This window comes from Pyricularia pennisetigena, chromosome 5 (genome assembly GCF_004337985.1).
Source record: "Pyricularia pennisetigena strain Br36 chromosome 5, whole genome shotgun sequence".
Taxonomy (NCBI): Eukaryota; Fungi; Ascomycota; class Sordariomycetes; order Magnaporthales; family Pyriculariaceae; genus Pyricularia; species Pyricularia pennisetigena.
The window spans coordinates 1730726-1743384 of record NC_043743.1 but is presented as its reverse complement, the minus strand read 5'-3'; the positions used below and the strand labels follow the sequence as shown (position 1 = coordinate 1743384).

The following is a 12659-nucleotide window of genomic DNA, read 5'->3' as shown; positions in this document are numbered from 1 at the left end:
ACGGGAAGAGAGCAACTACTCGGGAACTCAAGCACATGGCATTTTCATGATCTTCAGAGTATATTAATGCTGTGATTTTCCGATCACCAGACACAGCACAAAATGTCTGCAGACGACCAAGTTTTTCTCGACGTTGTAAGTCGCGTCCATGGTGCATCCCATATGAGAATGCGACATCGCTTGATAACCCTACTAACTACCTTTTTCACACGCAGCTGTCCTCTATTCCCAACGAAGTCCGTCGATACTCGGGCGACGTCGCCGATTACATCGACAAGCACGTCGAACATTTGGCTGGGCAGCTACGCACACAGCTCTCGTCGGCCCAATGGATCCCCGAGTCTGTCCGGCCGCGCCCGCCCCCGTCGCGTTTTTCCGCACAGATGGTGCCACAGTCTACGTACGAAAAGGTTGAAGACTGGGTTTCCAGACACAAGCTGCTGACGGGCTTGATCGTGCTTGCCACGGGCACTGTCATGTACCAGTGCTACCGGCGCAGCCACTTTTGCCGCAAGACGCGACGGGCGAAGCGTGCCCGTAACGGCGGCCGCTTGGAGGTCGTTGTGGTTGCGGGCAAACCTAGTTTGCCGCTGACCAAGGCGCTCGCGCTGGACTTGGAGAGGAGAGGCCACATCGTTTACATTGTTTGCAACTCGGTCGAAGATGAGGCCATGGTGCGCAACTTGTCGAGGTTGGACATAAAACCTTTGTCTATCGACATTACAGATGTAGGTTTCCTGGGTGGAATCAGGCTTGATTTTCGCAGAACGACTATACTAACCGACTGCTTCCATCCATAGCCTCCGAGCGCAGGGGCTTCGATCGACCATTTTGCCCAATATCTCCAAACACCCCATGCACCCGTATCCAAAGCGAAAGCCAACTACCTAACTCTCAAAGCGGTCATCCTCGTACCATCTCTCAGCTATCAGACCTCCCCCATCGCCACTATACCACCATCAAGCTTTGCCGACCTCTTCAACACCCACCTCCTTCACCCCATCCTCACCATACAGGCTTTCCTGCCCCTTCTGACAGCGCGACTATCGACGCAACCACCAGAACCAGAGATCGGCCCGGATGGAAAGGTATCAAAGACCAGCAGCCACTCCCCTCCAAAGGTCCTCGTATTCACTCCGTCCATCATCTCCTCCATCAACCCGCCCTTCCACGCCCCGGAGGCCACAGTCTGCTCCGCTCTGTCGGCCTTCACCGAGGTTCTGACGGCAGAGCTCCGTCCGCTCTCAATCCCCGTCACGCACGTGCAACTGGGGACGTTTGACTTTGCCAGCTTCACGCCGTCGGCGCAAGCCGGAGCGGCGGCCACGGCGCGTGCTGCTCTGATGCCACCATCGTCGGACAGCTCATCCGAGGCGTCCTGGCCCGAGGGGGCGCGCCACGCCTACGGCCGCAACTTCAACGCCCTAGCCGGCTCCGCGACCGTCGGCTCCGGCACCGTCTTCCGCGGCCTGCGCGGCACCTCGTTGAGGGAACTCCACAACACCGTCTTTGACATTATTCACACCGCGGGAGGCGCGCAGCCGCCGACGCTGGTGCGCGTCGGTCTCGGCGCTGACCTCTACGGCTTTGTCGGTCGCTGGGTACCGCGCGGGTTGGTGGCATGGATGATGGGCGTGAGAAAGGTCGACGACCTCGCGGCATGGCAACCCGCTTCGGCGGAGAACTCTCCAAGGTCTGGGAGCGAGAACGGTGACTTTATCGCCGTGTCCGGGAGCACACTGGGTGGCGAGGCCACTGACTCCAACCCTTGGAGAGCCCCGGTATAGTCGATGAGGAGGATGTTTTGAATGCAAGTACACGATCTGATAAGTCATTGACTAGCAGAGACAAGTATCTAGGTAGGATCTGAGATGCGTGAGCAGAAAGATTGCATCACATTTTGGATCAGAGTGATTTGCTGCCATGGTATAAAAACGCCACTCTCTAAAAATTAATAAAGCAAGCCACGCCTCCCCCCCAAACGCCAAACGTGTACAGATGAAGTTTTGAAGCCAAATAACCCCGTGACGCATGCGTGATTGAACAAAAGATTTCAGTACCGTCCCCTACCCCTATGACCTCCGCCGCGGCCTCTCCAACCACCCCTCCCACCGCCACCGCCAAATTTGCCATCCCGCTGCCCATAGCCTCCCCTCCTATCACCCCTCTGCTGACCACCCCTGTCGCTGTCTTCGTGATCATCGTAGGCGCCTCCCCTCGCCGCCGCAAAGCCCAGGGCGTCGTCCTCGCCAACCTGCTTTTCGACCTTGACGGTCGGCGGGTCGAGCTTGGGATTCCAGCCCGGGTGGGCGCCCTGCTTGCACAGCCTGCCGTCGGGGCAGAAGCCGCAGAGGTAGTAGGGGCACAGGTTGCGCCTGACGTGCTTCTTGCTGCACCTGGGGCCGAGCGGACAGAAGCCCTGGTCGTAGTGCGGACAGGGCGGCAGCTTGCTCTGCGGGTCGATGTGCAGGTACAGGCACTCCTCGCCGTTCTGGCAGTAGCCGTTGCGGATGTAAAAGTTGCACTCGGGCATGCGGCGCAGGTTGTACTCGTGCAGGAACTCGCACCCGTCGCCCTTCTTGCACAGCCCGCGCAGCCAGTGCTTGCAGACCAGGCTGTTGAACGCCGGCCCGTCGCGCTTCCCGCCCCCGTATCCGCCTGGCCCGTTGGCCGAGGGCTGGGACGGGTCCGCCACGTGCCGCTCCAGACACCGCGTGCCGTTCGGGCAGTTGCCGCCCGACGCGTACACTTTGCATATCGGTCGGTCCGCCGGCAGGCTGTGCTGGTAGGTCTGCTGCAGGAACGGCGTGAAGGAGAAGCTGTACTTGGGCGCAGAGTGCGCCAGCATCGCGTCGGCGATTTTGGCCACGCTTGGGGATGCCATCTTGACTGGTTTTTGCGTGTTTTGTTTTTTTTTTTTTTGTTTTCTTTTTGCTCGGCGGGCCCGAGCTCTCGGAGTGGGATTTTCAAGCTTTGACGGGTTTCGTTTCTTCTTTTCTCGCTTCGATTTCTCTTATTGTTCCCCTTGTTTTTTTTTCTTTCGGGTTGATAGGGTGAAGACTGGCTAACAAGTATAGCAATCGAAACACTGCTTAGCAATTCTGTCGAGAAACACGCGGTGGGGCGATTTTTCGGTTGAAGCTTCGCGCCAACCGCAAAGCTCCAGGAGCTGTGACTGTGACGTCCAGTCCATTGATTATGTAATGGCCACCCCTGGACTTCAAGTACCCCCCTGAGGTGTAACCCCAGATATGCGGCTCACAATCTACATCATGTTACAGCAAGTGGTGCAAACGAAACCATATTCAGCCTTGTTTCAAGCCTGTGAACCTTGGCACGGAGTAATGCACATGACTGTAGGCTCATGAGGCTCATCTGGAAAATCATGCCGTGTAAAGTTCAAGTTCCATCGATGGTGCATCACAGCAAGTGGTGGTACCATGCCATGTTCCCATGCAGTCATATTAGTCACAATTGTAAACCTTTGAAACTTGTGCTTTGATATGGCCAGGCTGAGAGGAGAAATAAAAAGAGATATCCAAAAAGGACGCCGCCAACTCCGTCCATGCCACCAAGATGTCGCCAATAAAAAGTCAGACAAGGAAAAAGATTAAAAAATAAAATAAAAAATAAAAAAGACACGCCACCACCCTGCCACCGCCCCTTTTAACCATGCCAGTCCCAAAGCGAGACACAAATCATTCCAGACCCATTTCCTCGCATTATACCCCCGCTGCTCAACTCTGGATTGGTGTCCCTTCTTCCGGGATTGGCTTTTGCGCATACCAGAAATAGTAGTTGAAATACCTATGTATGGAGTTGTCTTCCAGCGTCTTCCTCACTTTTACGAACCACACCTCGGCCTCAACCCTCGAGATCTCGATGGCCTCGAGGGGCTTGACGAAGCTCGGGAGCAGATCGTAGATGGCGTACTTCATGCACTCGCCGATGCGCTGCAGCTGGTCTCCCTTGGCCCAGGGGCCGATCGGCGTCTTCTTTACGATGCATTTGATGTTGGTGAAGCCTGCCTGCTGGAGGTAGTTTTTCATCTCCTTGGGTCGGTGCCGGTGGTCCATACCGAGCGCATTAAAGGCCTGGTGGACCATTGAATAAAATGCCAGCAGAAAGTCGTCCGGCTTCATGGTATCGTCATCGCATTGCGGAAACGCATGCATGTCCTGAAGTTCGATCCATCCTCCGGGCTTTATGTGTCTGTCAAAGGGGGAAATTCGGGTCAGTTGTTGTTGCATGTTTGAAAAAGAAAACTGCTTCGCTGAACGTTTCTTATCCCAGCCGAGGGATCGATATGGGTTCTAGGCACGAGAAAATGACATATCCGTGCGTTGCTTTGGTGGAAGGTATGCGCGGGGGTGAGGTCACGTACTCGTAACATCGGTTGAAAACCCCCTGTATATCGATCAACGAGCCCGACACCATGCGTAGATGTATCAGATCCCAGTTGGAACCATTGAGCCACTCGGGGTCTTCGACGTCATCGACGACAAAATGAACACTGTGGAAGTGATCAGTAATCCATTCTCCAAGATAGGTAATCTATCTATAGAACTTACTTTGGTGGAACCAAGTCCGGCTGTATTGCAGAAAGATCGGTCCCTAGGACCTCCGCTCCGGGATATACATCCGCAACTATATTGGTTTTAAGGTTAAATTTTCGTCTGAAATTCGAGAAGGTTAAGAAGCTGCAAGAGAAGACGGAACAAGCAAATAACATCATGCGTGGGTAGTCCTACCGTCTATTGCCCATATGCCTAAAGTTTCATGTCAGCTGATAGCCCAACATACGGCTTTCATGCAGTTCTACAAAAAAATGTTGGCTTACCTGTTCCAGTGCCAATATCCATGATCCTTTCAGGAGAGTCGCCGATGGGAGCGTAGAATAATTTTCCACCCTGAGTTGCACATCAGCCTCTGGTCGAATGAAAGAAGAGGAAGAAGAAAAAAAATGATAGCCCTCGTAGGTCTGGAGCCGGGGATTGGAATTCGCAGACTGACCGTCAACTCGAGTAGCATAGCGTGCTTCATATCCTCCCTCACCTGCTCATCCTCGTCGTTGGGTATCGGGTAACGTCCCTGTCGAAACATGTGATAGCGGCGTCCATTCTCGAAGTGATGCTCCTCCGGGGCGGAGAGCAGATTCTCCCACGCCTGCACAACATCAATATCAGAGCTGTGCGCCGCCTCGAGCGGGCTCGTAGCTGACAAGATCGACGACGAGGCCATGGATTCTTGCGTCGCTGCGTCTGGGAGGACTTCTTCCTCTTCCATCCCGCCGGCGAGCTGGCCGTCAGATGACAGCCAAGCAGGGCAGGTTTCTGTCCAGTCGATGGGTAAGTAACTCGGACGATGTCGCTCTCGTTTGCTCGAAACGAGGTTTGATTTATTTCACAGAAGCCAGCCCTTTGTTGGTCTTGTGGTCCTCTGACTCGGCGTATGGACCTTGAAAATCCGTAAGCCACGAGCGGGGAGCTCTGTCCTAAAGTCGAAAAAGAGTGCGGAGAGCGGTGGGAGTGGGCAGACAACTTTGTCGCGATCCCGTCCAAGGTATGGGTAGGCTAGTCAAGCCACCGTTTCTGCTCTAGGAAAGCCTCAGGGGAGGGGTCTGAGACCGTTGAGATGACGATACGGGACGTTAGGGTGGCGAAGGGTCGAGAAAGGGCAGATGGAAACAGACAAAGTGGGAAAAAAATGATGGGTCAGGTCCATTAAAGAAGAAAGGTCGGATCACAAAGCCCCGACAGGCAGACTATTAAAATGATCGAGCTCTGTCTGGGTCCGGTCGGAGGGTCCATCAGATGGATGATGCAAGGATCCATCGATGATATGGGATCCATCCTTGCTAGCCCAGGAAAGCATCGGTGTAGGGATGCAATTGCGAACCAAAAGATGGCTGCAAGCTGCGTTCCTTCTCTCTCGTGGCCTTCTGAGGGAAACAAACAAGAACAAGAAAAACAAAGCTTGCCCTGCTGCTCATCTTGAGACAGGGCGAAGCAAGCAACTCAAAAGACGAATGATTTTGGTTTCATCAAGTCAGACACCAAGCAGAGCGGAAAATAGGAGAAAAAAAAAAGAAAAAAAAACAGGTAAACGTTCGGTCGTTGTCGGGCACTACCCACTCAGACAATGCTACTTACTTATTGCCGATCGATCAAATCGATACGGAATCATACGCAGTGCCTAGACAAAGACATGGAAGAAAAGTGGACAGAGGAGAAACAGGACTGCGAAAGCAACTCGCGTGGCTTTGGACCGAACCAGAGTTGCGGAAAGCAGATGAACCGTGGCGGCGGGCTGACCTGTTTGTATGCAGCGCAAGCACAGCAAGCGACAAGGGCCCCCGAACATGCATCATGCTGGAGCAAGTTGGCTGACAACAAGCTTAGTGATGTGAGGTAATGCGTGTTCTGTCCGTTCATCCTGTTTATTTCTCTGGGCTCTCTTTTTTTTTTTAATTCTGTTATTTTTTTTTTCTGGCGTTCCTTTTTCTTCTTATTCAAGGGACTTTGCAAGGTTCAAAGCCAAAACGACCCCGCCCCGACTACCGATAAGCCTTGAGGGTCGGAGCCTGCTCCATGCTGGTGATTATTGGCTCGGCCCGATCCAAGTAGTAGAGAAGTGGGCTGTCGTTAATTGTCTTAGGCGGGCATGGAGCCCCAAGGTGGCTTTTTTCTTTTCCTTTTTTTTTCTTCTTGCAGTTTTGGGGAGTTCAACAAAATAAGCCTGGGGGAAATTCTGGTACGATTGACGAATATTGATCAGTGCACTCCTTGGTACTTTACAGTGGGGTCGGGTCTGAGATGGAGTGAGATCCGAACTCGAGATGGCTGGCTGCACGGCATCCCGCTCGGCACTTTTTTTTTTTGTCTTCCCCCCTCCAATTTCATCCCGTGCTTAAATCGGGATGTTTGTTTGAGCTGTCAAAAGATGCGTTTTCAGGATTGGCACGGTTTGAGACTGGGCAACTAAAGAGATGCGCATTAATAGAAGGGAAGAAAAAAAAATCAGAGTTCCCAATTTTGCCCGACGAGAAAAGACGCCTGCCGAGAAAACCCAAACCACACAGACACTAAACTGCCTAGGTTGCTAGCTCTATCTTGCTCCCTTGGAAAAGACACGCTAGGCTTCAGCTTCTCCCACTGACAGGCGCGCGTAGAAGCTAATCGGGGGTGGCTAGCCCTGGTAGTTCGAAGCTAAACCCCCTCCCTCACGTCCATGTCACTGGGGTGGGAACTAACTTGACTCGCTTGGGGGCTTGGGTTATGGCCCCGTTCCGTTGCCTTGGGACCGGCTTTTGTTTTCTGCGGCTGTGTGGTTCCTGCATCCATGACCCAATGGACTGGGTGCGCTAAAGGTCCTCTGCTGTCTCGTCTGCACCTCACGGTTGAATGTTGAATGGTGGACCAACCGCAAAGGAAAAAGAAGGGGGAAAAAGGGAAAAGAAATTGAGGGAATATCTACCGCCAGGTAATTATTCGCTTCATCTGGAACCAAGCATTTTATCAAACAAAGCTTGACTGTATGCGCACAGGCCTAGACGCCTTTCAACTCTTTTCTCGACGTAACTTTGCCTGTTTTATCAACTCTGTTTTGCTTCTCGCCTTTTTTTGTTTTTCCCCTCTCTTTTCTTTTCTCGCACGACTTCCTTTCCCCATCCGTGCAAGTGAGGGGCACCGTCAAAGTTAACGAAAAATGCGGCCCGCCTAGGATCTGCCAGTAGTCTATGGGGCCCTGCGGAGGATGACACCCCCACTAAAAACTTGCTGGCCTGCCACTCTTGGGTATTTTGTGCCCAACGGAAAATGCCGCCCTCATGCATGTATCTCTTTCTGTAACTACGAACAACAAATCACCTTCGTGCTCTGGTCCAGGTTATGGCAATTGAAACCCATGACCGTTAATTAGGCATCTCTCAAAATCTATTCGATGCCTCTTCAATTCACGAACTAGGTTTCCAATACGCTTAGCCTCAAGCATATAGTGACGTAAACCACCAAGACGAAAAAGGATACAGATACAGAAGCAAAAAATAAAAATAAAAATAAAAATAAAAAAAAAGGTAAATAAGATGCCTGCCTGCCTGCCTGTGTCAAAATAAGGGGGCAAAATTAACGTACAAACGAGTCACAAAACGTCGATAACAGGAAAAACAGAAAAGCTTCTGCACTTCCAGAGCCTTAATTTCTGGCTTGATACACCTGCACCCTCGGCTTGCTGATCGGATGATTTTCCTGCCCCTTGTCTTTTTTGCACCCCCTGGTCCTCCGTCCACTCGATTTAGCTATCCATCCCAAAAAGGCCCCTCTTGACTAGAGATTAGATTGAGATTCTAGACCCAGCCCGGCTGTCAAGCTGTCCGGTTCCTAGTCTAGAATCTCGCAAACAGCCACTACGATACACTAGAGTACAGCCGTTCTCACAATTTACCCGACGATCCCTGCGGAATCCGAATCACAACCTTGCCCCAGGTGTCCCTGCTCCCGAGAGCAATCAGCGCATCGGGTACGGACTCGAGCCCGACGAATTCCTTGTCTGTGAACTCGGTCCCGCGGAATTGCTTCTTCTTGATCATGTCTCGGATGCCGTCCCAGACCTCGCCGATCTTGGCCGGCTCGTGCAGGGTGTAGGCTCCCCAGTGGATTCCAACCAGCGAGATGTTCTTCAGAAGCACCTTGTTCATGGGCACCTTCTCGATCGAGCCGGCGGCGAACCCGATGATGAGGATGCGGCCGTTCCAGGCGATACACTTGGTGCTCTTGTCGACCAGGCCGACGGGGTCGTAGACGATATCCACACCACGGCCTTTGGGGGTCAGTCTGATTTGTCTGTCAGCTTCTGCGTGATAATATCATCGAAGACAGAGGTCGGTTTGTGCGCGGAGGTTATCGTACTTCTTGACCTGTTCAGGCCAGTCATCGGCCCGGTAGTCTATGGCATAATCCGCCCCAAAGGCTTTGGCAACCTCCAACTTCCGCTTGGTACCGGCCGTCGCGATGACTGTTGCGCCCTTGGCCTTTGCCACCTGCACAGCCGCGAGGCCGACGCCTCCGGCAGCCGCGTGGACGAGCACATAGTCGCCCGCCTTGATTTGCGCGCGCACCACCAGGGCACCGTACGAGGTCGGGGCTGTGACGAAGAGGCCAGCCGCCTCTCGGAAAGACCAGCCATCCGGCACCTCGAGCAGGGCGGCCTCGAGGGCGCAGACCTTTGTCGCATAGGCGCCCTGGGAGGCACCGAAAACGCGGGTTCCCACGGGGAAAGCAGGCGATTTGCTGTTGGAAGGTGTCGAGATGACCACACCAGCAAACTCGAATCCTGAAACCCAGGGGAGAGCTGTATTTTTCGTGTTAGTAAAGTCTGAAGACGAATGAGGAGGTTTCTGGAGTCAATCGGCAGTTGGCCAGTCCTTAATCAGTCCCAAGTCCACAATCGCCTGTCAGGCGTGTCATGGACAAAGTCGGACTGATTAGCGCCCGCTCCCAATAGACTCAGAGGGAGGCAGGGATTCTTGTCTTAAGGGTCTCACGTGACTCGAGGCATCATCCGTCGAGGGAATGTACGTACGAGGCTGAAGTTGGTATTTTCCTTGAATTTGGAGAATATCGAAAAAGTTTGCCGCCGCAGCCTAAGTTTGGTGCAGGTAAGCTTCCGCTCACTACCTATACAATGCAAAGCGGAGTACGCAAGCGCAATTGCGTTGCTTACATGGACTTCAATCAAGTACTGGTCGGGCTTAGGCACAGGGTCAGGGAGATCCGACACCTTGAGTTCCTCAGGTCCCTGTTAAAGTGATGGTAGCGCGTCAAGTGTCAGTGAAATAGCTCATGCCGAATATGCGATGACGCATGAGAATAGGTGATGTTTGACGTCTCTCTTACCTTGACATATTGAGCGACTTGAATTCCTCTCATGATGGAGGATTTGCTACGAATCTGGGTAAAGACGATATATACTTGATAAATGATTAAACAGACCAAATTTACTTTGACCAAAAAGAACAGGATGTGATCTTTGAGTACTGAAGCAACAAATTTGCAACCACTGAAACTGAACAGACAACAACAACAACAACAGTGCCGTGCCGGCAAGTGAGTGGAGGTGGGGAAAACCCAGCCGAGGTTCATTCAGTTGAGGTTCCTGAACAGCCGAACAAGCCCTGATCCCTGCAACCCCAGAGCGATCGCTGAAAAGGGCGCTACGTTATACCCTAACCCCAGCTTTGTTTTCTTTTCTTTCTTTCTTTTGTTCATATCTAATAACTTCATCAGACGAAGTTATTCCTGGCACTCAGTCATGGCCAAACAACCCAAAATTGCACCTCTGTCCGACCTCGCACGCCCATTCGACTCGCCGCTTCATTCACTCTATATAGTATTAGAGTACATGAAGTGTCAGGCGTAGCCTGGGCTTGGCTGAAACAAATTTAGAAGAAGGCTGTTCCCAATACACTTACTTTACTATAGGGAGGAAGGTTGCCTTGAAAAGCCAGCTCTCCTTATAGTTCAAGATTGAATCAAGCGTTGGACTCCATGCAGCGCAGTTTTGAGAAAGAAAATACAACTACTGTTGCCAACATTTCGTCTGTGAGTTCGGCATATCCCTGCAGTCACACCAACTGCCGGATTCAGTACCGCGCTCCCGGCCCCGAGACGCTTTTACCTACAGGCGCCAGAATACGCTTTTGTTTTCGTTTCAAGAATCGAAATGGCCATCGGAGATAGTCTGCGTGATCATGACGGACAGGGTTTTCCCAGGCTCCGTAAACGTGCATTAGCCACGACACGTGTTGAAGGGCTGGTCCGGCGGTACCTGGTGCTGGGGCGACGATGGGGGCCGGTAAGGTAAGGTGGTGGAACTATCGATCGAGGAGCAAAGCAATGTTTCGTACGTCATCGCCGTAGAAATTTCACACCCGGGAGGACGATTCCGGATCCAACTTGGACGGGCACCTGCAGGTGTCACTGGGCTCCCACGAGCTGCTCAGCCTCGACGGAGCGGCTGAGGCGGCTTTTAACGTTCAGGGGGCAGCCGGCGAGATGGGCGATGGCGAGGTCATCTTGCAGCACCATCGAGGTATTACGCGCACCACAGCGTCGCCGACCTGGACCTGCTGGAGAGCGCCCTTGGCAAGTCGTTGAGACTGCTCCCGTGACAGAAGAACATGATAGCGGCTTCCACCCCTCGGAGGAAGACGCTGATAGAACCATCTCGATTACCGCTGAAGCTAATCTTTCTGAGCCACGCACTGCTTTAGGTTGGTAAAGAGCGTGGAACACTACCGGTCTGATGACCACCCAGACTGGATATAAAAGAAGAAAAGGCCTGATATCAACTGTGTAGAACTTGTTCTAGACGGAGACGGTATCATTTATAAGAAAGCTCTCAGGATGCCAACATAGACTTTTGCGATTAAGGAGTAACTTGACTCTCAAAACGAGGACGTTTTCATTCAGGATATAAATCTTGCTGAAATCGTATGACTAGAAAACACGGAAAAGGTAGTTTGTTGTTATGGAAATAACGACAAATCCTAACGTACATGTACTCATTTCCCTGCCTACCTGCCACAATCGCTGCTGAGAAGAGGGCCTCGGCGAGCCGAAGCAGAAGTGAGACAAACTCGTGTTGTCTCAGCATTGCTCGTCTTCATCAAAATAATCCCAAAAAGTACCGGGAGCAAAGTGCCAACGAGCGGAGCAGGCGAGCTGGATTTCAAAAGTATCGTTGCGACATACGTGACATCTTGCTAGGGTCAACTCGGAAACTCCGGGATCCTCTCGAGTCTCAGAAGCATAATCACATCTTTGACAACCACTCTGCTGGCCGTCCCAAGGGCCAGTATCATTGCACAATATGCAACTTCTAGACTAGAGGCAAAGAGAGCTACAAACACCATTTCTTTTCAAACAGCATACAAATAATGACAAGGATGCTTCGGCTGCTTCTCAGAATGGAATCATTTTCACATCGATCATGACAATGCAGGGTAAGGCAGAGCAATATAATGAATGTAACGTAAGGGAGGGAGTTGGAGAGACAGGAGGGATAGTGGATGTAGTTCTGATAGGTTTAAGGGTGGGGTTGTTATCTCAGAACTGACATATCTCTTTTTAACAAATAGACTGTTGACCTTAAGTATTACTTCCTCTCAGAATATAAGTAGTCGTCGGTACTTGGTACGCTTTTAGGCTCCATTGATTTTGTAAACTACCTGCCAGGTGTATAAGGAAGCCCTCCATGTAGCCCCGAGATTTATTCAAATTCATCATATTGGTATTCCATTATAAAAGCCTCCAAGTAGGACTCAACGCTATATATATTTTTGCATCACTCACCTTGGCACAGAGATTTAGCCAACCAAATAGAACGGTTTCTGGCGTTATGTTTTCTCCTAGCTACCGTCAAATGAGGGGTGATAATGGGAGCCGTCGTTTTAGTCAAGAAAGAATGCTCGGAGCGCCAAGACTGTTAATGATGATTGCTCTGCTTCTTAGGATGTTAAACCTTTCATGGACTCGTCGGCGTTTATCTAACTTACGGTTTTATGCACCTGCAAGCTGACGACGAGACCAAATCGCAACCACTTCATTCTAGCACGAGCCATACTCAATCGTTGCTTGCTTTATTATCACTAAATACTAAGG

General features: G+C 51.7%; 6 protein-coding genes across 6 annotated transcripts; 3 read left to right on the top strand and 3 right to left on the bottom strand.

Moving 5' to 3' along the window:
- Nucleotides 1-102: 102 nt before the first annotated feature.
- On the top strand, nucleotides 103-1787 carry PpBr36_08473 (uncharacterized protein; the record flags this gene model as incomplete). The annotated part of the gene is made up of 3 exons (XM_029895604.1): nucleotides 103-135; nucleotides 216-728; nucleotides 801-1787. 3 exons carry the CDS (start codon nucleotides 103-105, stop codon nucleotides 1785-1787), a joined length of 1533 nt encoding a protein of 510 aa, XP_029746956.1.
- A 266-nt stretch (nucleotides 1788-2053) lies between these two features.
- On the bottom strand, nucleotides 2054-2884 carry PpBr36_08471 (uncharacterized protein; the record flags this gene model as incomplete). The annotated part of the gene is made up of 1 exon (XM_029895602.1): nucleotides 2054-2884. One exon carries the CDS (start codon nucleotides 2882-2884, stop codon nucleotides 2054-2056), a length of 831 nt encoding a protein of 276 aa, XP_029746957.1.
- PpBr36_08472 (uncharacterized protein) lies at nucleotides 2075-2789 on the top strand (the record flags this gene model as incomplete). The annotated part of the gene is given in 2 exon segments (XM_029895603.1): nucleotides 2075-2599; nucleotides 2610-2789. 2 exon segments carry the CDS (start codon nucleotides 2075-2077, stop codon nucleotides 2787-2789), a joined length of 705 nt encoding a protein of 234 aa, XP_029747641.1.
- An 853-nt stretch (nucleotides 2885-3737) lies between the features above and the next one.
- Nucleotides 3738-5286, bottom strand: PpBr36_08470 (uncharacterized protein; the record flags this gene model as incomplete). Its single annotated transcript, XM_029895601.1, has 6 exons — nucleotides 3738-4212; nucleotides 4385-4513; nucleotides 4572-4647; nucleotides 4752-4769; nucleotides 4841-4910; nucleotides 5014-5286. The coding sequence occupies 6 exons, from the start codon at nucleotides 5284-5286 to the stop codon at nucleotides 3738-3740; spliced, it is 1041 nt and encodes a 346-aa protein (XP_029746958.1).
- A 3145-nt stretch (nucleotides 5287-8431) lies between these two features.
- On the bottom strand, nucleotides 8432-9947 carry PpBr36_08469 (uncharacterized protein; the record flags this gene model as incomplete). The annotated part of the gene is made up of 5 exons (XM_029895600.1): nucleotides 8432-8831; nucleotides 8907-9348; nucleotides 9580-9640; nucleotides 9721-9795; nucleotides 9894-9947. Coding segments are annotated over 5 exons (1032 nt in total), but the record flags the coding sequence as incomplete, so codon positions are not given.
- A 772-nt stretch (nucleotides 9948-10719) lies between these two features.
- PpBr36_08468 (uncharacterized protein) lies at nucleotides 10720-11153 on the top strand (the record flags this gene model as incomplete). The annotated part of the gene is made up of 2 exons (XM_029895599.1): nucleotides 10720-10851; nucleotides 10917-11153. 2 exons carry the CDS (start codon nucleotides 10720-10722, stop codon nucleotides 11151-11153), a joined length of 369 nt encoding a protein of 122 aa, XP_029746881.1.
- Between the last annotated feature and the right edge of the window lie 1506 nt (nucleotides 11154-12659).